At 54.5% G+C, this 26,885-nt stretch overlaps 1 protein-coding gene across 1 annotated transcript; it reads right to left on the bottom strand.

Moving 5' to 3' along the window:
- Positions 1-7,355: 7,355 nt before the first annotated feature.
- Mylk2 (myosin light chain kinase 2) lies at positions 7,356-21,128 on the bottom strand. The gene is made up of 13 exons (XM_075962526.1): positions 21,021-21,128; positions 20,815-20,914; positions 19,019-20,462; positions 18,075-18,373; positions 16,549-16,654; positions 16,056-16,149; positions 13,663-13,772; positions 13,439-13,580; positions 10,644-10,714; positions 10,414-10,542; positions 9,720-9,872; positions 9,490-9,622; positions 7,356-8,269 (listed from the first exon to the last, which is right to left on the bottom strand). Exons 2-13 carry the CDS (start codon positions 20,864-20,866, stop codon positions 8,189-8,191), a joined length of 2,814 nt encoding a protein of 937 aa, XP_075818641.1. The 5' UTR covers positions 20,867-20,914; positions 21,021-21,128; the 3' UTR covers positions 7,356-8,188.
- Between the last annotated feature and the right edge of the window lie 5,757 nt (positions 21,129-26,885).

Raw genomic sequence — 26,885 nt, 5'->3', positions numbered from 1 at the left:
TGGCCCCATTTCGTCTCCTACAGAGAGCCCACAAGGCCTTATGTCCCATGAGGTGGCACACAGTGGCTGCCCTTTCTTAGTCAGGTGACCTAGTCTCCTCCACAAGTCCTTCCCTGGGCAGCTTATCCAGTGACTTGAGGCTCTGTGACTCCCCCTTCCCTTCACAGGTCCCCTGGGGCTGTAGAGGAAGCTGGCCTGCTGGCTGGCCTGACTGAACTGTCTGGTTCCCACAGACTCCAGAACTGAGGTGGAGGGGGAGCTGAGGGGCGCAAGCTTGGTATGACTGGAAGGAGGTGGAGAATGCCTGATCAGCTGGGCGAAGGAGACTGCCCCCTTCTCCCCTCCCTTTTCCCCCTCCCAACCATGCCTGCTGCACCCCAACCGGCAAAACAGTGGGCTGTTGCGGTGGGGAGGTAGCAGGCAAGGTCCTCTATAGTGAGGGGCGCAGACACACAGAGCAGGGGACACTCATTCATGTGATGTGGGGTCAGCATTGCGGAGTGTGGGAGTGGGTATGCTGGGGAGACACGGTCCCTAGTGGTGATTCTTTCTCAGCTGGGTCAGGGAAGGAGGCCGCGGTTGGGCACTGTTCCTTGCTTTGCATTCCTCTGGAGCCTTGGTGACCCCAAGTCCCTTCTCAGCCTGGCAGGAAGAGGAGAAACCAGCAGGGCTGGGGAAAGCACCCAGCCTCCCCAGGATGTTCAGCCTCTGCGCCCAGGGCCCATGTCCCTGCAAGGAAGGCTGTCACCTCTGTGCCTTCCAGGGCTTGGGCTGGGGTGACAATGAGACTTGGGTTCCTCTCCGCTTCTCTGGTTGGTACTGCCCATACCGCCATTCCACTGGTCTCTACCCAAGGGAGTAGCTAGCTCATGAGCAGGCTGAGGCTTTGCAGGCCCAGTCCTTAGGAAACACGGGGCGGGGGGGGGGGGGGTTGTTAAGATAGAGGGGGAGAGACAGCCAAACTTAGCTATGACCACACCTCTGTCCTTAACCCCCAAGACTACTTGTCTGTCAAGAAATGGTGATATTCCCAAACAGCTAAGTAGGACCTTGGTCTAAGCCTACCTGGAATACAATCTTGGACCAAGACCAGTCCTTGGGACCCTGGTTTAACTCTTTTTGTCCAGAGGGCATGAAATAGGTCGTCTGATTCGACATGTGAGTCTCGGGAGTATCTGGCCTGGGGGACAGCCTGGGAGATGTCCCATCCCTTGGTCAGGAGGCATCATGATCTAACACTATGCTCAGTATCCAGCGGGGACCTTACCACTGGGCGTCCTGCCCTCACATTCTTTCTGTGGCTTACAGATGCTTCTGCCTCTTGCCTGACTGCCCCTATTGGGAGGTAGGGTGTAGAGCCAGTAAGTGCCCTCATCTAGGTCATTCTAGATTAAAACATCTTGATACAGATGGTCAAAGTCACGCGGCAAGGCACAGCAGAGGTATCTCCTCAACACACCCCATGCAACTCGTAGGGGCAGAGATGTGGTATCTGACGCCTCAGGGACTCCTTCAATGGAGGCTCATCTGTCTCCAGGCCCAATTCCAGGGACCACTTACTTTTCTTCAGAAAATTAGAGCAGACGGGTTTCTGAGACCAAATCAAATCCTAAAATGGTAGAATCAGTATTTAAGACTATTCCAGAGTTCTTAATCACGTCAGCTCAGATCTGTGGAATGCAGTTGACAGGGACTGCTGACTCTCTTGCGTTATGTGCATTCCAGGAAGCAGAAAGGGCCTGTTCCAACAAAATATAGCTGCCCTATTGGACTGGCATTACCTGCTGGCATTTGGTCTGGCTGCCCAAGGTCAGAGCGCCCATCTGCCTTCAGAAGGGCACGGATGGGGTCTCCACCACACCCCCAAGGGCCCACCTCCCTCATGGACTCCTCCACTGAGCTTATCACAGGCCTGCCTCCCGCCCACTGCTTCCTTCCCTGCTGAAGGCATTCCCCTGCCTGAGTTACAAGTTACTCATGCCTTCCCACACCCCCAGACAGCATTTGGCTGGTGAGAGACCCTCTCCCCCAGAGGGCGGCTTCCTGCAGCTGCCACAATGATGAGAAAGCAGGGGGAGGTTGTGTTGGCCTGGTACATCTGCCTGTGGGGAGTGCAGGAACCAAGGAATCCAGGCCCAATATATCCTCCCTGACCAAGCTCCCATCACCCCCTAACCCAGGCCGCTAGAGGCAAGACTGCCTTCATTGCTGCCGCAGCTGTGTGGCCTGGGAAAAGAACTTCCTTTCCCTGTTCTTCCGAAGGATACAAATGCTGTCGTCCACCCCCAGGGGGCTGGTGGAAGGACTCTGTAAGTTAGCATTTGCAAAGTGCTTAAAGCTAGGCCTGGTGCTCAGAATTGCAATATAAATGATAGTTAAGTGAAATAAATCTGTATTCGGGGGTTGATATGTCCCCTTTATCCCCTGCCAAGATGGTGTCTCACTGCTCTAGAAGACGGGGACAGAATGTAGAGGCAGGACTAAACAAAACTGTCCTTTCGATTTCTTGCTGTGTGGATTCACTTGTCTGAGCCTCAGTTGCCTCGTCTGTAAAATGGGGTGCTGTTTTCGATGCCCAGGGCTGGCATGTGGGACCCCATCTGCATCCTCGTGTGTAATTTGGTCAGCAGAGATGAAATTAGAATTAAGAAGTATCCACACCTGAGGACTCCCCAGTCTCCGCCCAGGTCTCTCAGCCCCCACCCTTCGAGTAGGCACACAGCAAAGCCATACACTGGAGGCTCCTCTGTCCTCACGATGCTGGTAACTGACGGGGTGACTCAGAGGAACAGTTGGTAGGCAGGAGGAAGTGGCCCCACAGCTAAAAACAGACCAGAGGCTCCATTAGTCACTCATCAGGGAAGGCCAGGGATGCCCCCAGGTCACTGTCCTCTGGGCCGGTCCCAAGGTAGCCCAATGTCACTTAGGTACACGGAGCACAGCAGCTGGTCCTCCCTCCTTGCTGGCAGCCAGCTCCTACGAGCTTCTCCACTCCAGAGCTCTGCGCCCTCGGCCTGCTCTCCAAAGCCTGTCCCCTCCTTGCAGGGTGGCGTGCTACATACAGTTTCTGTCATTGGTCAACACCACCCCAAAGGACGCCCCCAAAGCCTGAGTCCAGCTAACTGTACCTCACCTTCCCTCTCCTACAACGTCATGCTGCCTTCACACGGCCCCACTGTGAGGCGGTCACAGTGGTAGGGTTTGCACTTTTCCATCTTCACCTTGGACAGTTTGGGGGCAAGGGCTGTGTCTGTCCTGTTCACTTTTCCTCCTCTCTACCTCACAGTAGGTGACGAAGACACAGTTGGGATATGGCGAATGCTTACCAAGTATGTGGCGCCTTGGCTACCCATTCATTGTCCTCAGTGGGCTGTCCCAAAGGAGCCCAGGGACTCCCTGCCTCACTCAGCACCACCTAGAGCTTCTGGGTAAGGGCGTGCATTTGAGGTCTCTCCCTTCACTTCTGCCTGCACAGCCTTCCACTACCCTCCACAAGGCTCTCTCCTTGCTCCCAGCCCCCACCAAGCATCCTCAGAAAAACACTCCCTGACCACTGTCCCGTTCTCCCCAAGTCAGCACATGCTAAGGTCAGTGTGCTTTGTCCCCTAGTAGCTACTTGAGACCAGGGACTTTGTCTGGTCACTGCTGTCCCTTGCTGCAACCACTGAAATAGCCTGAGACTGGCTCAGGAACCTGCGCCAGGCTCTGCCTGGGCATCTCACTTGACTTTCGCACTGACCTTGGGAAGTGGGTATTATCATCACCCCGTTTTACGGACAGGAGCCTGAGGCTCAAAGAGAGCAAGTAGGTAGATTTGAACCCGGAACTGCACGTCTATGACTGCCCTCGAAGCATCTGAGTTCTCTGGATTCATTGCTGTCTCTGCTAAAGCCACTGGATGCAGCCTCCTCTGCTCTCCCTGGCCGCAGTCTCTCCCAGTTACCCAGCGGGCTGTGGGCAGATAGCCGTCTGGAGCATGAATATTACCATACTCTTCCTCTGCTCAGAGTTCTTCTGTGGTTCCAGTACCCCGACTCAGCCTGTCCCCCAAAATTATTTCCTTCAACATATGCAAAAACCTTCCTAGAATGTGCTCAGGCAAGTTTGCTTTCAGGCTTTCTGTACTTCTACACTCGCCCCGCCCCCATATTCTCCCCACTGCCGTAGAAAGCCCTGTTCATTTGCCCTCACCAGGAGTGTCACTCCTAGAGAGATGACACCTCAGATTGGTGACTTTTTCCTGTCCCTATGGTCTCCTGAGTTTTCTTCCAGCTTCTTCAAGCCACTACCCTTCCTCTGGGGTCCCAGAGATGTTGTGAGCCCTCCCTGGAGACTGGCCCAAGGAAACTTCACCCACAATGCCCAACTCACAACCTAAGATCCACTGGGAAACTGCACCTCAGTTTCCTCAGCTGAGAAATGCTAGATGGTTAACACAGGGATTTTCTCAATGCAGTGCTAGGGTTCAGGAGGTGCTTCCTCTTGAGGCAAGAGGGGGAGGAAGAGAAGCAGGTGCAGAGCTGTCTCACAGGCAGGAACCAGCCCCCCACCTCGCAGAACAACCCTGGCTGCCTTGCTCCCTCTGGGCGGCCAAGCGAGGGCCTGTGTCTTTTCCCACCACTGCCTGCTCGGGTTCAAGGTGGCCAGAGGAATTCAAGGCCACTAGACTTAGACAGGAAGAGGCAACGTCACCAGTGCTGGTGTAATCCAAACCAGATGTGGCCTCGGTGGCTTCCAGACCCAGGGGGTGGTCACTGTGGGCCTGGCCCAGGCCCAGAGGCAGGAAATGGCCTTGGAGGAACACTCTCTGGGCTGGGCCCAGCTAAGAGGAGGGTCCACTGCAAGCTCTTAACCCTTCTTGGCCCAAAGGAGTATCCAGGCCTAGCCCAAGGCAGGCACACACATCAGTAACACAGGGGACAGTCACTGCACTGTTGCTGAGACCAACGCTGCGCAGAACCAGCCATGCCCCTGGACTATGAGGAGCAGGGTACACTCTTCCTGGAGTTCAGGAAGCTCACAGTCTGGCATCCTGGGGATGGCAGTGACCTGGGCCCAGAGCCCTGGCCGTGGACTACTTTGAAGTCTAGCTCCAGCTTGAGAGTCCTCTGTCAGCTGTGGCCTCCAGCCTCCCTTGGTGCAGCGCTAGGGTGCAGATGGTTTCTCCCAGCTGCAGTCAGGGACAGAACTCTGTTGAGAGCAAGGAGCTTGGGTTCCCAGCTCCAGAGAGGCCAAAGACACAGCTCGGCAACAGGCCAAGTCCCTATGATCTGGGCTCAGTGGCACACACCTTTAGTCTCAGCACTTGGCAGGCAGAGCCAGGTGGATCTCTGTGAGTTCAAAGCCAACCTAGAATAGCCAGTGAACCTTCCTGTCTTGGGGAAGAAAAAGTTCTTATAAAACCCCGTCCTCCCATCTATGTTGTGAAGTCTATCTGCTCTCTGCCTCTGAGCTCCCGGGAGGCCCAAAGGTGTCTGATTACTCACGCAGATACAGTTCTGGGAGAAGGGAGACAGGGTAGATTTGGGGTTGGAGCGTAATCATCCCTGCCTGTGATTCTTGGAGGGCTTCTTGCCCTGGAAATATTAACTTGTTGTGTGGTCTTGGGCAAAGTCATCTTTCCGCTCTGAACCTGTCCCTCACCAGTGACATACAGATGAGCCCCCATCCTATCTCTCATCTGTCGTGACGACCCTAGAAGTTGAAGAAGAAAGAAGAGCTAAGGCTGTGATCAAGTTATGGAGATGGAAACAGAGCCAGGCGTGGTAGCACACACCTTTAATCCCAACACTCAGGAGCAGAGGCAGGCAAATCTCTGTGAATTCAAGGCCAGCCTGATCTATGTACTGAGTTCCAGGACAGCCAGAGCTAGAGAGAGAGCTCCTGTCTAAAAAAAAAAAAAAAAAAAAAAGGAAATAAACCTTGTACTTGAAGTCAGGGTTCTAGGTCGTGTTGTTGAAGTCTTTGGTGAGGGGCCTATTGTAGCCTCGGTTTCCCTGACGGGATCCAGACCTTGCTTCTCTGCTCAGGCTAAACCTCATTCCCTTCCCTCCCCTCTGGGGTGACTCATCCCTCATCATCTCATCATCCTTCTGTGTGGCCTGATGCTCAGCCAGGGTGGGGCCAGGGAGGCAAAGAGGACCATTCAGTGACAGCCCAGACCCAGCTGGTGGAGGTCAGGGTTGGGAGAGGCAGCAGGGTACCAAAGGGCACTGGGCAGCAATGTGTGGTCCTGGGGGCCCCGCTGTTAGGACAGCTGCCATTCACACCCCCAAACAGGTTTTTGAACCTTTCAATTCCCAGTGCTAAGGTCAGGCTTAGATTCTCCCCACCCCCTCCCCCAGTCCCGGATCCCACACCCCATGTGATACCTGCTGCTGCATGAACACAAGACAGGGGGAAGGCGTGAGGTGCCTGAATCTGCACTCATGGAGGCAGGGAACGTACGACAACATCTCTGCGGTCTCAGTCTGTAAACACACCCAAGGCCCAAGCCAGGGGCAGTAGGGCAGCAGCCAGAGCAAAACCATTGCCTGATCAGTCTGGATGCTGAATCTGGCTCCCTGCCGCCTCTCTAGCCGTCCTGAAATCAGCTGTTCCATCTGACAAAAGGCGCAACACTTTCGTGTTGGTCACTGCAGGCTGGGGACGCTGGTGTTCACTTGTCACCTATCACCTCTGCCACTCTGGCAGCGCAGCCCCTCTAGCAAATGGCCCCTGCCTGCATGGACGGCCTGGATGAGGCCAGTGAGAGCAGAAAGCAGGGCTGACTATAGCATCACAGGCCATGGGATCTGTTTGCCTTTTTCCTGGATGCCCTGCGTTCTGCTCCCTCCTTGATCAATGCTGAGTTCATGGCAAAAGTTTGTTTCGAGCCCCGGCCCCAGACTTATTGAGCAGGCTTCTCTGAGCCTCAGTTTCCTCGCCTGTTGAATGGGGACAAGGACTGCCCCCATTTCCTCCCTGGGCCTTCTATAATTAACTCATCTTGTCTCCATTTCACCAGAGCGCCATCCTCTTCTCTCTGTGAGGCCGCTCTTACCTGCGTCTCACCTGACTCAGTTTCCCTCTCTGAGATACAAATAGTATCTACCTCACCATCCCACTCAAAAGAACAAGGATCTAATCCCCGTTGTGCCCCTGACTAGGGTCTAGCACAGGTCACTCTGTGCTTCGACTCTTGTGGTGAGGAAACCGAGGCACAGTAAGGAAGCCGCTTGAACCCATTCTCTCCTCCTTTGGTGGTCTAGCTCCTGAGCCTGCATCTGTGACCACCACACTGTGTGTGGGTGTGTGAGCTCAGTGACCGGCACGTAGTAGGTGCACAATTAACGCAATCTGTGATCTCTCATGAGTATGGGCACGTGCAGAGGGAAGGCGGTCGCCTCCAACCTGTATGTTTATTTACAAGGCACAAGCTGAGAGCAGGTTGGGGTCTGCCCGATGGCTTCACACTCCTGTGGGACAGCTCATCCCGACATCTGGGACCGTGAATGTCCCTGGGATGGGCACAGAGTAGCCGGGCTGGGAAGACTCGGTCCTCAGGTGAACTTGGAGGTAGTCTCATGTCTTCCAGGCCTCTCCCCACCACTGCCACCACCACCACCACCACTCCAGGCCTGCGCTGGCTTTCTCTCACAGAGTTCCTGTGTGTTGGGTGGGGGCCAGGAGGCCAGATGACCTGTTGGACTCCTGAGGCAGGGCATGGAGGTCCTCTCACACAAAGCCTACTCTGTCCTCCCCTAGCAGCTGGGCTACATTCTTACCCTTCTAGAAGCTTCCCATCCACCACCACAGCAGCCCACCTGCTGGACCCCCAACCATCCCACTCCAGGCAAGGGTGCCCCAGGTGGGGCAAAGCAGAGGCTACAGGGCAGCAGTTCAAAGGAGGGAGCTAGGGAGAGACTGGGGAACGGCCTGGACGTCCTTGGAGTCTGGGTGGGGCTGATGGGCCACGGCCCTGTCTGAGGAGGCGGTAGCAAGATGGATTCCAGGCCACACTCCACGTTCACAGAGGAGAAGCGATACTGAATGAGGGCCTGGGGAGCCTCGAGCCTCCCGGCCTGGTGCAACTTTGCTCTGACCAGCCTCCTCTAGAGATCTGGCTGGCTCTCTCTGGCCTTCTGAGCTGTGTGGCTTCAGCCTTGACCACTGTGCAGCTGCGTCCAGGCTTAGCTGCTCCTGGGGCTCAGACCCCCAGAGCCATCAGTGCCCCCGAGCTACTGATCTTCTTGAAGCGATTGGCTGCGCTGACAGCAATGAAGTTTTTCTGGGGGACGAGAGAGAAATTCTGGTCAGCACTTGAGCAGAGGAGAACCTGGGGATGGCGTGTCCTTCAGAGTCCCCCCCATTCTGGCCAGAGAGAGGGCTTAGCAGACAAAGAAAGGTGCTTGCAGACAAGCCTGAGTTTGTTTCTGGGAGCCACATGGTAGAAGGAGAGATCGGACCCCCAAAGCTGTCCTCTGACCCCCACACAGAGGCCACTGCACGAGTGTGTCCTCTGTACCCTCCATTATATACCCGTCACTATTTATTTATTTGCTAATAACTAAATGTTAAATAAAAAAATTTAAAGACTTTTAAAAGACCCACCCCCATTAAAGGAGAGTCAGAGGCCAGGGGAGCCACAGTGCCTAGCCCAGCTCTGAACAGCACCAGGACACTGTGCAAACAAAAGAGGTCCCACACCCCAATCTGTGAATCCCTCAACCTGTGGGTGTCGACCCCTTTGAGGGTCAAATGACCCTTTCACAAGGGTCACCTAAGACCATCAGAAAACACAGATTTTTGCATTATGATTCATAACAGTAGCAAAATTACTGTTATGAAATAGCAACAAAAGTAATTTTTATGATTGGGGTCAGCACAGCATGAGGAGCTGTGTTCAAGGTTTGCAGTATTACCGCTGTTCTACAGCTGGCCTTCTGATCCGCTCTGACCTCCCTTTCGAGTCCAGCCATACAGCCTGCGGCCTGGTGCTCTCACCATTCTGGTTCCGCCATGGGGCTTCACACTGGCTGCTCGTCAGCCTGGATCCCTCCCCATCCCCCGTCTCTGTCTCCTCCGAGGTCTTGATTCACCTGTTGCTCCTCACCTGGCCCTAACCTGTTCAAAGGTGGAACCCCTCCCCCGGCACTCCCAACCATTCTCCTGCAAACTCTCTACTTTCACTGCAGGTCAAGTCCAAGACCCAGATTCTTGCCTCCTGTCTCCACGGCAGCAGTGGAGCCTTTAGTAGTAACAGGTGTTCAATAAACATTCGGGTCATGAAGGGGGTCGGAGATGCTCTCTGGAGCCTGAACCCCCCCTTTAATAATCCTCCCCTGGCAGGAGAGGTGGGCCACAACGCCAGCTCAGAGCGGGAGCCAGCCCAGGACCCAGAGAAAAGCCCACGTTTTCCAGGCCCTGCCAACGGGGATGGTTGGGCTGGACCTGGCCGCAAGGCTCTCCCACCCCTCAGGCCTCCTCCTCCTGCCCCAGCTTTGGTACCTTCCAGCGCCTCTTCATGAGGTATTTCTTAAGCAGGATCTGGGACTTCAGACGGCGGTTGCAGCGTTTGGCTTTCTCTGCCAGGTTGTTGAGCCAGGGGTGGGCCAGGCACTGTTCCGCACTCATTCGGGTGCTGAGGAGAAGGCAGTGAGGTGAAGGCAGGCCCGTGCCAGGCCCACTTGACCGGGATATGCACTCTGCCCTTGAACATACAAGGTCCCCAGCCTCACCTCTGGTCCTTCATGATGAGATTGGAAACAAAATCTTTGGCCTCGTCCGACACAGCCTCAAAGGTCTCCTCATCAAAGTACCAGTTTGCAGACAGGACATTGTTTAGGGTCTCTGTGTCATCATCTCCCAGGAAGGGGGAGAGACCACTCAGCCTAGTGGGAAGGAGAGTCCGGCAAGACAGTGAGGTGGCAGGGTGGGGCAGAACCCAGGAGGCAGCATGTGCTGGAAAGACCCGGGGCTTCCAGAGTGGGACAGACCTGGGTTTGAATCTGGCTGGGTGACTTTGGGCAAGTCACTTCCCCTCTCTGAGCCTCACTCTTCTCATCTGTAAAATGGGCACGGTCACCCCAGCTTCCCAGGGTTGCAGTGAAGATGGGGAACGGTGAGTGTGAAACACACAGTGGGCGCACACAAAAAGAGGTCCCCTGTCCCTCTGTCCTTACCCCAGGGGCATGGGGAATCTGCTGTCCAGAGTCTGCCCAGGATGGGATGCTGTACTTTTTGGTAACCTTGGTTCTTCCAAATATAAAATGGGTATAAAGTTCCCCCTTCTGGTTCTCCCTAGCATTCCCCCAAAAAACAAACACCCTGGCTGCGGGGTCAGACCACTCCAGCAGAACCCCAAAGTCAGTCTTGTCTTCTACCCATCCCCGTGCCCCTGCTGACTTGGGCCAGCACCTCCCCAGGGCTCACAGCATATAGGTGATCACCCCCAGGCTCCACATGTCAGTCTTGTCAGAGATCTGGTCATAATTCACCACCTCGGGCGACAGGAACTCCGGAGTCCCAAAATTCACCTTCAGTTTTTCATTGGGGTTGTACCTGGGAGAGAGATTGAGAGCTCAGGTCCCCAGCTGCCACCAGAAACATCCAGCCCCTTCGCCACCTCCCTCGGCCCCATCCACCCACCCACCCAGGGGTACCTCCGTGCTAGACCGAAGTCAATTATCTTCACCAAGTGGCCGGTGGTGTTCACACACAGGATGTTCTCTGGCTGAGGAGACAGGGATGGCCCAGGTTGGCCTCTGACCCAGCTCACCCTCCTTTCCCTACCAGCTTCATCCTAGCCCCTTATTGGGGCCCCGCACGTGGGCGCAGATCCTTAGGTGATGCTCAGAGACCCTTCAGGCCTGTTTGCACTCTCCCTAAGGAGGCTGAGGTCCTGTGAGGGAGGGGCTTGTCTCAAAGCACAAGATGGCCCAGTAGGCACAGATGGAATCTTTCTCCACTCAGTCGTGTGGAGGGTGGAAAACTGAGGTCTGCAGATAGGCAGTGTGCCCTGGCCAGAGGCCAGGCAAGGATGCTATCAGAACGAGCAGCCTTGTAGGTCCACGAGAAGGCCTCTAATCAGCAAGGTTTCTGCTGCCTTCAGCTGGGTAGTGCCCGCCTCTCACGAGCACTAGGCCTGTGCTACTTTATTTAACACATGTGTACATTTTGTGTGTTATGTTGCTGTGCATGCATACGTAGAGGTGGGGGGGTCTCTCTCAATCATTCTCCACCTTGCTTTTTGAGATAGGGACTTTCACTGGACTTGGGGCTCACTGAATGGTGAGACCAGTCAGCCAACAGGTCCCCAGACCTTCTGGTCTCAGCTCCCTGCTGCTGGAATCACAGGAATGAGCCGCTGCACCTGGCTTTCTTTTTTTTTAATTTATTTATTTATTAGGACTCTCTGAACATAGCGGACAATGAGGACTACTGCACCTGGCTTTCTTACCATGGTTGCTGGGCAACCGAACTCAAGTCCAAGTCCCCGTGCTTACATGGCAAGAACTTTACAGACTTGGCCATCTCAGTTCCTTTTATCTATTTTTTTTTTTTGAGATGAAGGTCTCACTATGCTACCCCAGTCTGGTTCTGAATTGCCAGGCTTGAGCAATCCCTCAGCCTCAGTGCTTGGACTATAGGCACCCGCCACTTCTCCACCTTACTCCTCAGCGCTCCAGGCCAGGGACCACCTTCTCCCGGCCTCTCCCATGCTCCGTCAAAGTTGGTGGAAAAGTGTGCTAGTGAAGGGCGCATAAACTCACCCCAGGCCTTCACTTTATCTTCTTCCCACAGGGGACACAGGACTAGGTCAAGAGTAAGTGGGGTGAACATTGAAGTTAACATGGTTCAAAGACAGGAGCTAACGAGGTGCCACCTCTGCAGAGTGACTTCCACACCTACACCATCCAGGGCCTTCATCCCCTGACCTGACCATTCAGCAGAGCTCTATGGTCTATTTGAGCTCTGTGGTCATTCAAGAAAACAAGACGTGGGGACTTCGCTAGCATCCCAGTGCAGGGAGAGAAAGAAAAGCTCCTGATAGAAGTGCACAGGGACCCAAAACCTGATCCAAGCCTTCTCAGAAACCTATTCCCACCAGACTTAGAGATGCCCTACAGCCAAGACACACTGCTTTCTGCACAACGAACCCCTGTAAGAGCACACTCTTATGATTTCTTGGAGGCACACTCCCTTCTCCTGGGACCTGGCATTTTAATTAGGGGCCCTACTCTACCCCCAAATCAGCCTTCACAGGGGAATAACAGACATCCTATCCTAGCTCCTGGAGGGACCCATCTGTCCCTCTAACTCAATAATTACCTCTGACTCTTTTCCAACCCACTCCACACACGCCCTCAGCCAGGTACTCCTATGTTTCCAAGCGCACCCTGCAGTCCCCACCCCCCAGGCTCTCTCCTAGCTTCCTACCATGGCCTCCTAAGCCCCCATCTCCTCTCTCTCCTCCCATTTGTCCTCATAGGTACCTGCAGGAGCTGCTGGGAGAATCCCATGCCCTCTCAGACCATGACACTGAGCAAAGCCAGAAGATGTTGGATGCTCCCATCCATGACTCTGCTCCACCAGACAAATGTTTGCTTCTCCATCTCTACTCTCTGCGCGCCCTGGGTACTCTGTTGTGCCTTCTGTAATCTTTTTAAATGAATTTTACTTATTGGACATTGTATAATGAACAGGGAACAAGTCCATCCTAGTCCCAGTTGTAAGTTCCTGCACTAGGATGCTCTTTCCTGCTGCAGGCACTCAGCAACTGTATGTTAAGTGAATGAAACAGGTACCCACCCCCGTACTGATGGAGCTTATTAACTTTCCCTCTCGATACTCATTAGCGTCTGTCACAGCGACAGGAGACACCTGGTAGCTTGTGTTTCTCCTCCCCATTCCAGGCCCTAAGCAGTTGCCTCTAAGCTCTCTGCAGCCACTGGTGCTGATGGGAGTGAGTGCACCGTGCGGAATCTGTCTGCTGCCCCTGGTCAGCTGTGTGCAGGATGTGAAAGTCCTCTTAGAGTTCATCACTGGCGCCTGCCTCCTACGCACTGCGACCCTGGCATGAGGCTTCTCAGTGAGCTCCATGGAGGAGTCCCAGAACACGGGACTGCTGGGAAGTGGACCCTCAACTCTAGGTTCTCCATCTGAGTAAGGAATGCACACTGGCCATTCCCGAGCCAACACAGATATAGCCGCTATGTGACACCAGCAGCTGGAAGGCATCTAACACCAGACAGTGAGCTCCATGGACGTTGAGACTAAGGGACGCCTCCCCCGACGCACCGCTGCCTCTCTATTCCTAGCACTTAGCGAGCACTCGGGGTCTACTTGGAAAAAGCTGGAAGATGCAGAAAGGGGACTAGGAGGAGCTAGAGAGACGGGTGGGGACAAGAGTGACACGGGATGGTGAGCACTGTTCCAGGGAGCTTCAGCCCACTACCTTGAGGTCCAGGTGCAGGACTCTCATCTTGTGCATGAAGAGGATCCCATCACAGATCTGCCTGACGAACACCATGGTATCCACCTCGGTCAGCTGGTAGTCCTCATCCACGATCCTCTCAAAGAGCTCGCCACCCTCGATGCTGTGTGCACAGACCCCTCTGTAGACTGGCTCCGGGCCGCTGGCCCTGCCACCCAGCCCCGGCTCCCACGTCAGGCACTCACTACTCCATGAACAGGATGATCTCATGTGAGGTCTCAATGGCCGAGTACAGCTGGATCAGATTGCGGTGGTTCAGCTGGTTCATAACCTCGATCTCCAACAACACCATTTCCTGGGGAGCAGGAAAATCAAGGGGACCCACTGGGCACCAACACCCCCACCCTCCAGCCTCTTCCCTCCTGGTCTCCTTGCCTCTGCCACTCTCTCCCTATAACCTCACCCCGAGCACTTGCCTCAAGTCCATAACTATGTTGTATCCAGGGGGAACCAGTTCCCAAAGCCATGTGTGGTGGCACATGCTTGTAATCCCAGAATTCAGGAGGCAGAGGCAGGAGAGTCAAGAGTTCAAGACTAGCCTGGAACACACAGTAAGACCCTGTCCAACCCCCACCCCTAAAATGGGATTGATTCTCAAATACATCAGACTGCCTCTGAACTCTGCCCTCATCTATCCAGCGACCATCTTTACCATTTCCCTTGGGGATCTAAGCAAGTCCCAGATTCTTCGTGTGCTAAATACGTCCATGGTACCAACCCTTCTCCATGATTGACTTGCCAGGAGCCATCAGGAAAAAAAAAAGAATCTTCAACAAGCATTGGGGACAAAGAACTAGGAGCTGTGGTCTCTGCGTGCCCACCGACAGTCATTGAGGCCTTTGCCACAGTTCCACCAAAAACTAGATCAGAAACTCCGCCATCCCTCACCCCCTCTCTCTAAACAACTGTCACTTGTGGTGGTCAGGCCAGTGGTTCCTTTGCCGGCTGATATAGGTGGGAATGCAACTGGCATGTGCTATTGTTCAGGCCTCTCCATGTACCCGCATCCCCAGGGAGCTGCTAAACTCTAGGTACCAGTGCAAGGCTGTCCAGCTGCAGCTCTTTCCCCTTCGTTCCACCCCTCCATCCAGCTCTCAGTTCACCTCCTACCACTTCCCCAGAGAGGCCCGCATGTGACATGGTCCCTCTGATCAAACTCCCCATCCCTGCCCTGGTTCTCTCAACACCTGGTGCCATGTTCCAGCTTTTAGTCATCTATCTGTCCCTACTCTCTGATGTGCTGGTCCCATGAGGTTGGGGACTTTTTCAGTCCTGTGACATTTCTCTGGCACCTGATACAGTGGAAGGCAAAGAAAAAAAAATGTTCCATGATCAATGAACCAACAGCTGGCTCCAGTTAATTCACACAGCACATGGGCACTGAGCATCCATGCTGAACCAGATCCTGTGATAGAGGCCAGGGAAGATCAGTCAAAAGTGCAGATCTGAGTGCAGATCTGAGGCTGGGGATGTGGCCCAGTTGGTAGAGTGCCTGCCTAGCATCCATGAGGCCCTGGGTTCAATCCCCAGAACCACATAAACTGGACACAGTGGCAAACACTGCAATCACAACCCTCAGAAAGCAGAAGCTGAGGGACCAGGAATTCAGGATTCAACCTCTGCTCCAAAATGAGCTCAAGGTCACTCTGGGATATGTAAGCCCCCATCTCAAATAAATAAATAGGTAAATAAAAGATACACACACCAGTGCAGGATAGAGCCACACAGAAAAGTCCCGGCTGTGCTCTGAGCAAAGGGAATCAGCCTTCTGTAGCACCGTGGCTGTGCTCCCATGGTCTTGGTGGGTCCCAGCTTTCCATACATGTGGCTATCTTTTCCTAGGACACCCTGTAACCTCAGCCCCTGCTATCTCTGCCCTTTGGGCTCCTCCTCCCTTCTCTCTCCTCCTTCTTCCATCTCTGTGATGCCAGAGTGAATCCTGAACGCCAGGAAATTGCTCTGCTTGAGTCTCTTTCCCACGGTCCTCTGCCTGAAAGTCTCCCATGGCCTGCCACTCAAACACCTTCCTCTGCAAACCGTCACTCTGTAGACGCTGGTCCAGCCGGGGCTGAGGCAGGAACCTCTCTGTTGCTCCTCACGCCCTCCCCTCCCCACAGCTTTCCTGAGACACAGCTCTGTTGGCACCTGTTGCCAGGCAGACTTCACTTCGCCCACGGCCCTCAACCCGTGTGAACCCGCACACAGCTGCTCGCTCCTGGAACCAGAGCTGCTTAGACCTGCGCAGACCACACTGGCAGTGGAGGAGAAACTCTCCACTGAGCTTCCTTTCCTTGACACAGGCTGCCTGGGGGCAGGTTCCCCAATGTCTGTCACAGAACCTACACCAATAAACAACCATGCTCCCCAGTGCTACTGAGCTTCACAGAGGGCCCAGTAGGAAGAGTCCCTGAGAACTGGGGTATCTGGTTTATGGCTTGGGGCACCAGCCTCCTGTAACAGGCTGTGTCCACCCTATTCCTTATGTGGTATCTTTAATGACACAAGCTTCTCGTATCAGAGCCCAAGCCTAGCGCTGTGGGTAGGTAGAGATAAGAGATGGTCCGCTTTCCACCACTACCTTATCCTTGGGAGTCTGTTTCTTGATGACTTTGGCTGCCAGTTTGAGGCCTGTGGCTTTCTCCGTGCAGGTGCACACAGCTCCAAACTTCCCACTAGAAAGAGAAGTTGAAGTGAGGATGCTTCCAAGACCCAAGGGTCAGCAAGAACCTGTGCTCTGTTCTCCTCTGCCCAGGCCTGCCGGTGACTCTGGCTGCCCCTCTGAGAGATGGGCGCATTCACCCCACCGGCCCTAACTCCCTCATGATGGTGTCTGGAGAACATGGGGCAAGGTGGACCAGCCTGTGGATTTCCTATAGGAATGGCCAAAGGCACATCCGGGGATGTAACCACAATCACCACACCTCAGGATGTGATGGATAGAACGTGAGATTACATAGAAGCAAGTGCATGCATGTGAGCCATGTCCTAGTGGGTGTGTGTGCGCCACAGGAGCTGGTACACCGACCCGTGCCTGCCCCGTGCATGGTTCCAGGCTTGGGTCCCTGGCTCACCCTCCCAGAGACTCCTTTGAGTTCATGCTGAATTCACTGTTGACATTTCCGGTTCTCAGCTCCACGATCCTGTGTGGGAAGGGGGCCGGAGGTGGCGGGCAGTCATCTAAGGAGACAGAGTTGAGCTGTTAGAGCCAGGGGCGGGGACCTCTGGGAAAGGTCTTTGACACCACTGTCTCCTGCCTACTGTATCTGCCCCCACTCCTCCCTGAAAGATGAGTTTACCGAGTGATTCCTGAAGGATACCTGATCAGAACGGGACCCGGGTTCCAATTCTAGTTCTGCTGTGTACACCCAAATTGGCCTTTGTACACCCAAAATCTGTCTCCATTAGGGGAATTCAGGTTCGCTGCAGAACTGAGGCCGCTAGCTGACTGGACTTAAATGCAAGCTCTAGCGGGGAGGAAGGGCTGTTTCCATTAAAAAAAAAACCTCCAAACACCCAAACAAGCCCCCACAACAGCTGTGAAGTGGAATCCCAGACAGTGCGACTGCTGTGTCTGGGTGATGGTGTGGGTGGAGACACTTGCTCACCACCTGATTACACCACAGCGGGGCGCCCAGGGACGCAACAGTTCGGTGGTGACATGCTGCCATCTAGTGGACATCATGGGGACAGCGGGCTTGGAAGGCCAGCCGGCTGACTCATGGGAATGGAAACCTTTAAAAATAGTCCGAGGCAGCAGGGAAGCCACTCTGGTGATAAATCAGACAGCCCTTGGAGGTGGTTCAGGTCCTATCATGCCAAGGATGTGATCTCTGGGCGGGGTGGAGGTCTCTGTCGCCGCGAGGGCAGGAGGCAGGGCCCCTGGCCACCGCCCAGCCGCCAGGTCCTCCCACCCTGTCTGGGTGGCACTCTGCCGCGAGCCAGGCAGACTGGCTGGTCTCCCAGGGCACCTCAGTCTGGAGGAGGGGGTGTCAGGACACTCTGGGCTCTTCTGACCCTATGTCACCCCACCCCCAGCCCGACGGCACCCTTGCTGGGACCCCTTCCCCCTTCCTGCTGCTCAAGTTGGCTCTCCTGCCACCCAGGGCTTTCGCTGAGTACCTGTGGGGCGCGGCCCCAGCTTCCCTGGCCCCTGGTCCCACACACAAACACCTGTGCAGCTCATGGAACCGCTATGACTCCCTGAAACCCTCCCCTCCACCATTTCGTTGCCCTGCACCTGTAATTGGAACCCTTCCTCAGACAGAGCCCGCAAGCCCACTTGGCAGCAAGTCTCTGGCTCCACTCGGCTGCGTGATTGTCTTTCTTTAATGCCGTGTTAGCGGAAGTAGAAGACAATCAAAATTGGTTTTTGAGTCTGACAGCCTTCGCCATCTGTCTTTGGGCATTTAGTTTCCCTGTCCCACCTCTATCAGAAAGAAACACTACCCGGTGCCCTGTGCCATTTGAACTGGGGAGCCCAGGGGAGACCCGGATCAGGGTAGATCAGGCCTCTGCATACGGAAGGATCCTTGGGACTATCCCATCCCTTCCCTCCCCCATCTTCGGTTCGCTTCAGCCCCAACCTGCCCCTACCTACCCAGAATTTGGAAGCAGTCTTCCTCCCTGGCAGTGAGACAGAGGGCCTGCCCCACCTCCGCTCTCTCTGAGGGAACAGCCTGGAACTCGATCCTCTGGGAGGTGTCCCCTTGCACCTTAGCCTGGCCAGCCTGGCCTGGGGCTTTCTCTGCCTCTGCCTTCTGGTTCTCTTCCAGGGTGTTTGTCCCGCCTTCTGCCTTGGCTGGCCCAGGATCTTGGGAGTCGGGGGTCACAGACACCCCTGTGAAGATGAGTTCTGTTGTCTCACTTAGGGGCTTCTCAACCTGTGTCTTCTCAGAGCTAAGAAGCGAGACACACTGTGCAGGTTAGAGGCTTCAAAGACAACCTTGTTCCCCCTCCCCAAATACGTCCACCTCCACCATCCACTTCAAAGGCCAGTTCTCAACACACGGAGGAACTACTGACGGGATCTGGCTGCCATGACGTAGCTCATCCTACCGACTGACAGGAAACTATAAGCCCCTGATTCATAAAAACAGTTGCCATGTAACTGCCACTAATGTGTTACTATCAGATGGTGCAAGAAGTGTCGCTATTGTGTCTACAGTTCACGAGTGTCCAGTTGTGCGGAAGTGATTGCATTGGCTTACTAGTGAACCCTGAGTCGCCTCTTCGTCTTAAATTAAGAAGGGCTACTTCTCTCCAGCTTGCCACTTGCCACTCATGAAATAAGTCCCCAGAAGTCTTGAGAAAACAAACAAACAGGCAACCTGGGTGGCCTTTGGGGACATCCCCTGTCTGACGTTCTGTTCTCTGAACAAAGGTAATATCCTGGTTTCTTCGGGGACAATGTGGGAGAAGGGGGGTCTGGGACAGAACTACCTTCCCAGTGCTAGATGTGATAACACCCAGTACTCAAGCCAGGGGGGGTAAGCCTGGAAAGGGAGCTCCCCGCTGTTTCCCTCCCCGAGCAGGGACATTCACCATGAGATGACGGCAGGGCAGCTAGGGCTATGAAGAAAGGCGGGTGAGCCTCTTCTTCCTGCTTCTCGACACTCCGCTGCTTTCCTGCCCGCCTTGGGCTCTCCAGGTCCCTGCTTGCCCGAGAGTGCTTGCTTGGCATCCTGATTCTGGACGCTGGCCTCAGGGGTGGCAGAGGGCTGGGGCAAGGCTGCAGGAGGCCCCACACTGCCTTCAGCAGGACCCCCATCCCCGTCCCCTTCTCTTGAAGGGCCCTGGCTGCTGGCTGAGTCACCCTTTTCCGCTGGAGCAGGGGCTTTGGCATCTTTCTTCAGGGAGGGTGGATCCAAACCTTTCTTTGGGTGCGGAGTATCAGGGTCTTTCTTCGTGCTAAGGGGGCCCAGGTCTTTCTCTGTCCCGAGGTCTTTCTTCGTGTTAGGGGGACCTGAGTCTTTCTCTGTCCCGAGGTCTTTCTCTGTGTTGGAGGGGCCCAGGTCTTTCTCTGTCCCAGGGTCCTTCTTTGTGTTTGGAGGGGCCAGGTCTTTCTCTGGATCTTTCTTCGTATTAGGGGGGCCCAGGTCTTTCTCTGTCCCGGGATCTTTCTTCGTATTAGGAGGGCCCAGGTCTTTCTCTGTTCCAGGGTCTTGCTTTGTGTTTGGGGGGCCCAGGTCTTTCTCTGTGCCAGGGTCTTGCTTTGTGTTAAGGGGACCTGGGTCTTTCTCTGCTCCAGGGTCTTCCTTCGTGTTAGGGGGGCCCAGGTCTTTCTCTGTGTCAGGGTCTTTCTTGGTGTTAGAGGGGTCTGGGTCTTTCTTTGTTCCAGGGTCTTTCTCTGTGTTAGAGGGGTCTGGATCTTTCTCTGTTCCAGGGTCTTTCTTTGTGTTGGGGGAGCCTGGGTCTTTCTCTGTTCCAGGATCTTTCTTCATGTTAGGGGGGGCCAGGTCTTTCTCTATTCCTGGGTCTTTCTTCATGTTAGGGGGGCCTAGATCTTTCTCTGTCCCAGGGTCTTTCTTTGTGTTTGGGGGCTCCGGGTCTTTCTTTGTCCCGGAGTCTTTCTTCATGTTAGGGGGGCCTGGGTCTTTCTCTGTTCCAGGGTCTTGCTTTGTGTTAGAAGGGGCCAGGCCTTTCTCTGTTCCAGGTTCTTTCTTCGTGTTAGGGGGGCCTGGGTCTTTCTCTGTTCCAGGGTCTTTCTTCGTGTTTGGGGGGCCTAGATCTTTCTCTGTTCCAGGGTCCTTCTTTGTGTTTGGGGGGCCTGGGTCTTTCTCTGTCCCGGGGTCTTTCTTCATGTTAGGGGGGCCTGGGTCTTTCTCTGTGTCAGGGTCTTTCTTGGTGTTAGAGGGGCCTGGGTCTTTCTCTGTTCCAGGATCTTTCTTTGTGTTAGAGGGGCCCGGGTCTTTCTCTGTGGCTGGGGGACTGGGGTCTTCCTCTGAAGCTGGAGTTCCATCGCCTGCAGCACCTTTAGGTGTCTGTTCTACAAAGGAGGGGGGGCATCATCAGCATCCCCGTCCTCCCTTCCCCTGCCAGGCCTGACAGAGATCGCTCTGGAACAACCTGTCAATGCCTGAGCCACCAGGACAGGCCTCCCACCACTCTGCATACTCGCGCTGAAGTGAACCCCAACAGCCACTGATGGAGGTTCCCCATCTCCCCGGTCCCTCCAGCAAGGGGTTCCTGGACCCAGCCAACTCCACGCACAGATTATCCCCATTCCCGTGCAAAACAACCTTGGGCACAGACTTCCCTGTGAGGAACCTGCCCAACCCTGGCTTCAAAAACATCCCTTCTGAAGCTCCTCCCTCCCATCTCCTGCCCCAGCTTGGCACCTGCTGACAGGCTCTGGATTCCCAGCTCAACTGCTCCGTTTTCTGTAGCCATGAGGTAGGTAGGCGTGTGTTTCTGCTTGTCTAACTCAAGTCTTTGTTGCTGCAGAAAGAGGAGAAAAGTGTATCAGGCTGTCAGACACCCTCCCCCTCTTTTCCGGTTTTGGAGAGAGAAGGCCAAGGCCAAACAACTGGGAGGAGAGATATACCTGGATAGAGAAGGGCAACGTGGTGGCCGGCAGTCTGCTCAGGAGCAATCCTGGGGTGGTTGTAAGGGATTGGACCCGGTGGGCAGAGGCGGAGGCAGAGGCGTGGGCAGTGGAGGCGGAGACTAAGAGGAGGATCTTTGACACCAGGGGCCATGGAGTGCGGGTTGCCACCACCTGTCACTCTTGGCCCCCGTTCAGAGGACACGGCATTCTTCCCACGGCCTGACATGGGGTAGAATAGCATTGGAACCATCAGGAAGAAAAAAGGAGGGGGCACCTGGGCCCTAGGGAACAGACTGTGGCCAGGCCTTGCCGGGCATCCCCTGCGATTGGGGTAAGGGTAGGGGCTATAAGAAGAGGGGCCCTTGGTGGGCTGAAGGGCAAGACTATGGCCAGGACCAAGTATGGCTCTGCCCACCTCTTTGCCACACCTCTCAGGGTTCCCAGGAGCTTGGGGAGAGCCACCGTGACTCCAGGGCCCAGCTCTGTGCCCCTTGGTCTCCGGATCCACTCAGACCATCTCTGGGTAAGAAATCACGCCAGGGTCACTTGCTTAATTGTCTATAGGTCCAGTTTTTTTTCCTGAGAAAAAGTTCCTTTCCCTGAGTTCTTTGGGGCTGTGGAGGTTTGGGTAGCCCAGGGAGACCAGGAAACATAAGATGGTCCCCCTCAAGAAGGGCTGATGGGAAATTTCTTCAGGGATGGGGACCCAAGTTCGAGGTGTTCAGGCTGAGATAGGGCAGGGAGGACCATGCTGTAGGGTGCTCTCCCCCTGCCCAGAGGCTGCGGCCCACACTTTTCTGGGAGAGGCCCTGAGCACTGGCCAAAGCTGAGTGTTGACGGGATTGTGGGGTAGGTGTCTGGGTCCAGATGCCAACTGAGGCAAACCTTTCAGTGGCTCACCATGCCTAGTTCTGGCCACCGCCCCGCAGAGGAGAGATGGAGGCTGCCAGGAGCCCAGGACCTCTCTGTAGTGGGGGGTAATGTGGCATTGTGAAATGGATCAGGAAGCTGTTAGGGACAAATATGAAGTCACCTCCAAAGGAGGGAAAAATCAGGTGCAAAACAAGACAGAGGGGCTGGAATTTGTGCAGACTTCTTTGGCGGGATAACGTGAAATCCATAACTTGGGTGGAAGGAAGCCTTCAGGGCTTCTTACCATTATTTGTTTTGATTTTATTTTTGGTTTTTAGACAGGATCTTGCTATGTGGTCCAGGGTAGCCTAGAACCCATGATCCTCCTGCATCGGCCTCCAGAGTGCTGAGGTGACAGACATATGTCACTCACATCTCCAGCCTTTCACTGTTTTTCTTGGGCTTGAGAATGTATTAAATTTCAAAATGCATGATTTCTTTGAAAGCAGGCAAACGTGGAAGGCGCTTGACAAAGCTAACAGAAGGTAGTGCAGGAGCGCCGCAGGCTTGGTTTCTGGCTCCGTCTCCTCTCTGGGCTGGTCCTGTTCACTATTTCTCTTCTTCAAGGTTCAGCAGACAACATGCCTCTTCCAGGAAGCCAAAACAAGCAATGTCTATGTAGTGCTTCCCTGTGAAGGCTGGGCTGGATATGAACCTAAGCTCACCTAAGATAAGAAAGGGAGTCCCAGCCACCAAGCACCTCCTATTGGCCTTTTCCAACTTCTCATTTCTCATTGTCGTTGGTCGTAACTGTGGGCCACACTCACCCCATTTTCTGGATGCAGGCAAGGAGGGCTACAGGAATGAGTGACTTGCCTAAAGCCTCCAACGCAGAGGAAGCTAGGCATACAGGTTAGTAGGATGTTTCATACACTTCGCTCTCTCCTGCCATGTAGATCCATGGCATTCAGAAGGTTCAAAATGTCTCCTGCCCTCGCCTAAGATGGGGAAACCTCTGGCCCTCTACTTAACTGTCTCCCTAGTATGGTTTGGCTTGCCTTGAAATGTCGAAATTCTCCACCCACAATGCTCCTTGGTGCCCTGAGACGGTTGCTATGGTCAGCTCACAGCCTAAGCATGGCCACCTGGTACTTGGCTATGTCCCCAGCATCACATACCTGCCATAATGGCCAGTGTTTGACTAGCAAGGCTGGCTGGGAGTCTGGATGCTTTACTAGGGTGATCCTTGACGACATCCCCTGGTTACCTCTGTGGTTATCAATATGTCACCTGTCAGACCCTGAGCGCCAGGTCTGATGATGCCACGAGTTTTCTTTTGACCCAGCTCCCAGGACCCACACAAGAGTCCTTAGAGTTTGGTGTTTCACAAGTTAAAGATGCAGAGATCGATGCTGCGTATGGGGAGCGGGGGCGGTAAGTGGCTTGTCCCAAAGCCCTCAGCCTGGTGAGTGGCTTCAGAATGGTCAGATTTGAACTCGGAGCTACCTCTCATCACAACAGACTTTTATTCTAATCTGTTGGTCTTGTTAGTATTCCCACACAAGAACCCTAGCACAAACCCTCCCCAGTGCCAGCCAGGTCCTTAAGGAGCATTGTGGGTGGTGGGGGCAGAGGTTGATGTTCAGTTGCCCCACCTGATCTGTGTAGGTTTTGTTTGTCCGTTTGTCCATCTTTGTCAACTTGATACAAGCTAGCATCCTCTTAGAAGAGGGAACCTCCTCGGTAAGATTAGCCTCTGCGCAAGCCTGTAAGGCATTTTCTTGATTAGTGGTGGATGTGGAAGAACGCAGCCCATTGAGTGGTGTCATCCCCTGGGCAAGGAGTCCTGGCTTGTATAAGAAACATCCGTGGCCTCAGCTCCAGCTCCTGCCTCCAGGTTCCTGCTGTGAGTGTCTTCCCTGCGTTCCCTTCATGGTGGACCATAAGCTGTAAGTTGAAATAAACCCTTTTCTCCCCAAGTTGCTTTTGGTCATGGTGTTTTGTCACAGCAAGGGAAAGCAAGCTAGACGGGGTCTGTCACTGAACACAGTTTAGCTGGGCTGACTAGCAAGGGGCCCTTGGCCTCTCTGGTGCGGCCACCCCCAGCTTTCACATGAGTGTCCAGGATGGAACTGGGGTCCTCATGCCTGTGACACAGCACTATACAGACTGTTCCTCCCAGAAAACTGGCTGCCTCACGGCTGACTCTCTGGGGCCTCTGGCAATGTGTTTTGAAGAGTGAGTCTCCCCAGCCCCAGGAACATCCCGCCTTTAATCTCGAAGCAGCCCTATGGGGTCAGGGTCAGGCGCACTACAAGGGAGTTCTCAGCCACGAGTTATGAAGATGGCATTTGCCCCAGAGGTCTCCTCCTCTGCTGGAGGACCCCCTCCAACAAGGAAGCTCACTGAGTTTTTAGAGACCTGTGAGCACCCCAGGGTGGCTGAGAATGTGTGCCCAGCCTGTGTATGTAAAGCACTTGGTACAGGAGAAAGAGGCCCAGGACTTGGTGATGTGGTGACCACTGCAGATACAGAGCCCAGCTACTTTGCCTGCTCTATCTACCGAAAGTGCCTGGGATGGGAAGTCGGCCTAGTTCTGATCTGTGTGGGATGACCTGGTCTTGTCAGCTGCTTGCAGGGAGTCCCCAGGGTTCTCAGAACTCTCTTGGAGGCTCAGGGGAGGGGCACAGGGGGAAGGGCACAGGGGAACCTCCTCAACCTGGCAAGAATCTATCAGAACCACTGCCCACCTAACTCATGAAGGGGTTTCCCCGCCCTGTGCCAGCTGCGCAGACGCCCTCTGTCTCCGTGGGGCCAAGGCAGGAAGTGGGACAGTGCCAGGCCCAATTAAACCCGCCAGGGGAATTAAGGTCAGCAGGATGCAATTATGCCTGTTGGATTTAACAAGGCCAGAGGGAAGGCTTCTCTAGCCAGAGTTCACGGCTCCTTAGGCCACTTGCCCTGGGCAGCTCTGCCTTCCAGGAGCACGGGTCCTGCCCATCTCCAGGCAATCTCATTGGGAATGCAGGGGTTAACACCACCCAGCACTGCTTCTTGGCTCCCCAAAGGAAATCAGTCTGTCCAAGAGGCTTTACAAGGGCCTGCTTGAGGAGACGCTCCCCCCGCCTGACCCTTCCCTCTGTGATGGAAAATTCAGGCAGTTGAGCAACGACAAGGGAAAGGCCGCGTCCACTCCAAGCCTTCTATGAGAGCCACTGGGCTGTCATCAGCACATTGCTTTCCTTGTCCTCTCCCCGGACAGTCGGAGCCCCGTCAGTCCGTCCCAGCCAGTCCTGTGAGAAAGCTCTGTCCCTGCATACACTCTGTCCTTCCTGCTGAGATTGGTGGAGGAGAGACAGCAGCAGGCATTCTGAGTGTCTCTTACTCGTTTGAATTGTGTGGTTCTTTTCAATGACCCCTTCTAGCTATGACTGGATGAATCATAAGTGAAACCCTGTCAGCATGGGCACAGACAGAGCACGGTAAGGGTGACGCTGAGATCTGAAACACACGGTGGGCAGGGGTGAGTTCTCAGCAGAAGGCACCAGGCCGGCTGCTCTAAGCTCTCTTCCGGCCTGAGCTCCTGGAATTCATTTCGGAGGAGGGCTGCCTGGGATTGGGTACCAGGAGTTTGTCATTTTGAGCAGCTGAGCAGGACTTCAGATGTTTTGAATGCAAACCCAAGATGGAAGATTGCCATGCCAGAGACCCGCTCACTAGAAAGCATTACCAGAGGCCCAGAGAGGGCCAGCTGCGAGGCAGGCTGTCTCTGGGTGAGTCACCTGGGTACAGCCAGAGGAATGTTCTGGGGACACATCCTTGTCCTGTGAAGCCATCCTTCTTAACCCAGATGCACACAGAAGCCCCTCAGGGCTTCCATAATCTATGATGTCCCCGCTCCTCGAACTTAGCCAATTACATCAGAGCCTGAAGAAGGGGGCATCTCCCCAGAAGAATCTGAGGTGCAGTCAAGGACTTTCCTGGGAGGCAGGACCTGCTTCTCCCTTGCCTTGAAATCCCTCCAGGGGTGGGAGAAAGTGATGTGTGTGGCAGCTGTTACTTTTGACTTTGTAGGGGGCGTTTGCACACCCTCCTATCTGAGACCTCTGTAAACCCAGGTGTTAGGGACCACGTCTCCATCAACCCCGTGTCCCAAACAACACATGTAATGGTGCTGTGTGGTTGACAGTGACAGATGCTGCTATTCGCCATGTGTTGATGCTGTGCCGGTCAGGCGTCCTTAGCTCCCCTCACCACAGACAGTAGAAGTTAGAATCATTCCCTTATCTAAGAGGAAACTGAGGCAGAGAAGAAACTGAGCCAAGGCCTCAAAGGCAGATTTTGAATTCTAACTTCCCCTGGACCCCACGGGTTTCATTTCTTCTGTGTGCCAGAAGCAGTGGCCACTGAAAAGCAAACTCTTGTGTGAAGAAAGCAAGAGCCAGGAATGGCAGAGCAAGCCTTCTTAACCCCAGCACTCAGGAGGCAGAGGTAGGCTACCCAATGAGGCCCTATCTAAAAACATAAGAATACTGGGATATTGTCATCAGCTTGGTGGCCCCAGTAGTTCTATTAATATGGAAGAATAAATACTCTTTCTTTGGCATGGCTCTGGGACAAGGGAAGCCGGTCCAGCCCCTCCTCTCCTCCTTCCCCCACCCCAGTCCAACCTCTGCAGCATAAACAGCAAAGCTAAAAATAGCTCCCTAATGACGTCAGAGGAACAAGGTCATCTGAAAATTGCCCACAGCCACTAGACACCTCCCTATAGGATCAAGTGGCAGGAGGGTACCCCAGTCCGGTGCAGCTGTTCCAAGAACAGGAAATGTCCCGGGAGCAGGCTTGAGCACAGTGCACGGGAAGGTAGGGGCGGCGGGGTGAGGCGTGAATGTGTCACGGAGGAGGAGTGGGCCATGCAGAGCGCAGACCCAGGAGTTAGTAATCTGACTTTGTTCTGGGAGTTATTCTCAACACACGATCCCAGGAAACGGCTCAAGAAGTGGAGAATGT

The sequence above is a fragment of the Microtus pennsylvanicus genome, chromosome 2 (genome assembly GCF_037038515.1).
Source record: "Microtus pennsylvanicus isolate mMicPen1 chromosome 2, mMicPen1.hap1, whole genome shotgun sequence".
NCBI classification, from domain to species: Eukaryota; Metazoa; Chordata; class Mammalia; order Rodentia; family Cricetidae; genus Microtus; species Microtus pennsylvanicus.
This window is presented reverse-complemented; position numbering and strand designations above follow the sequence as displayed.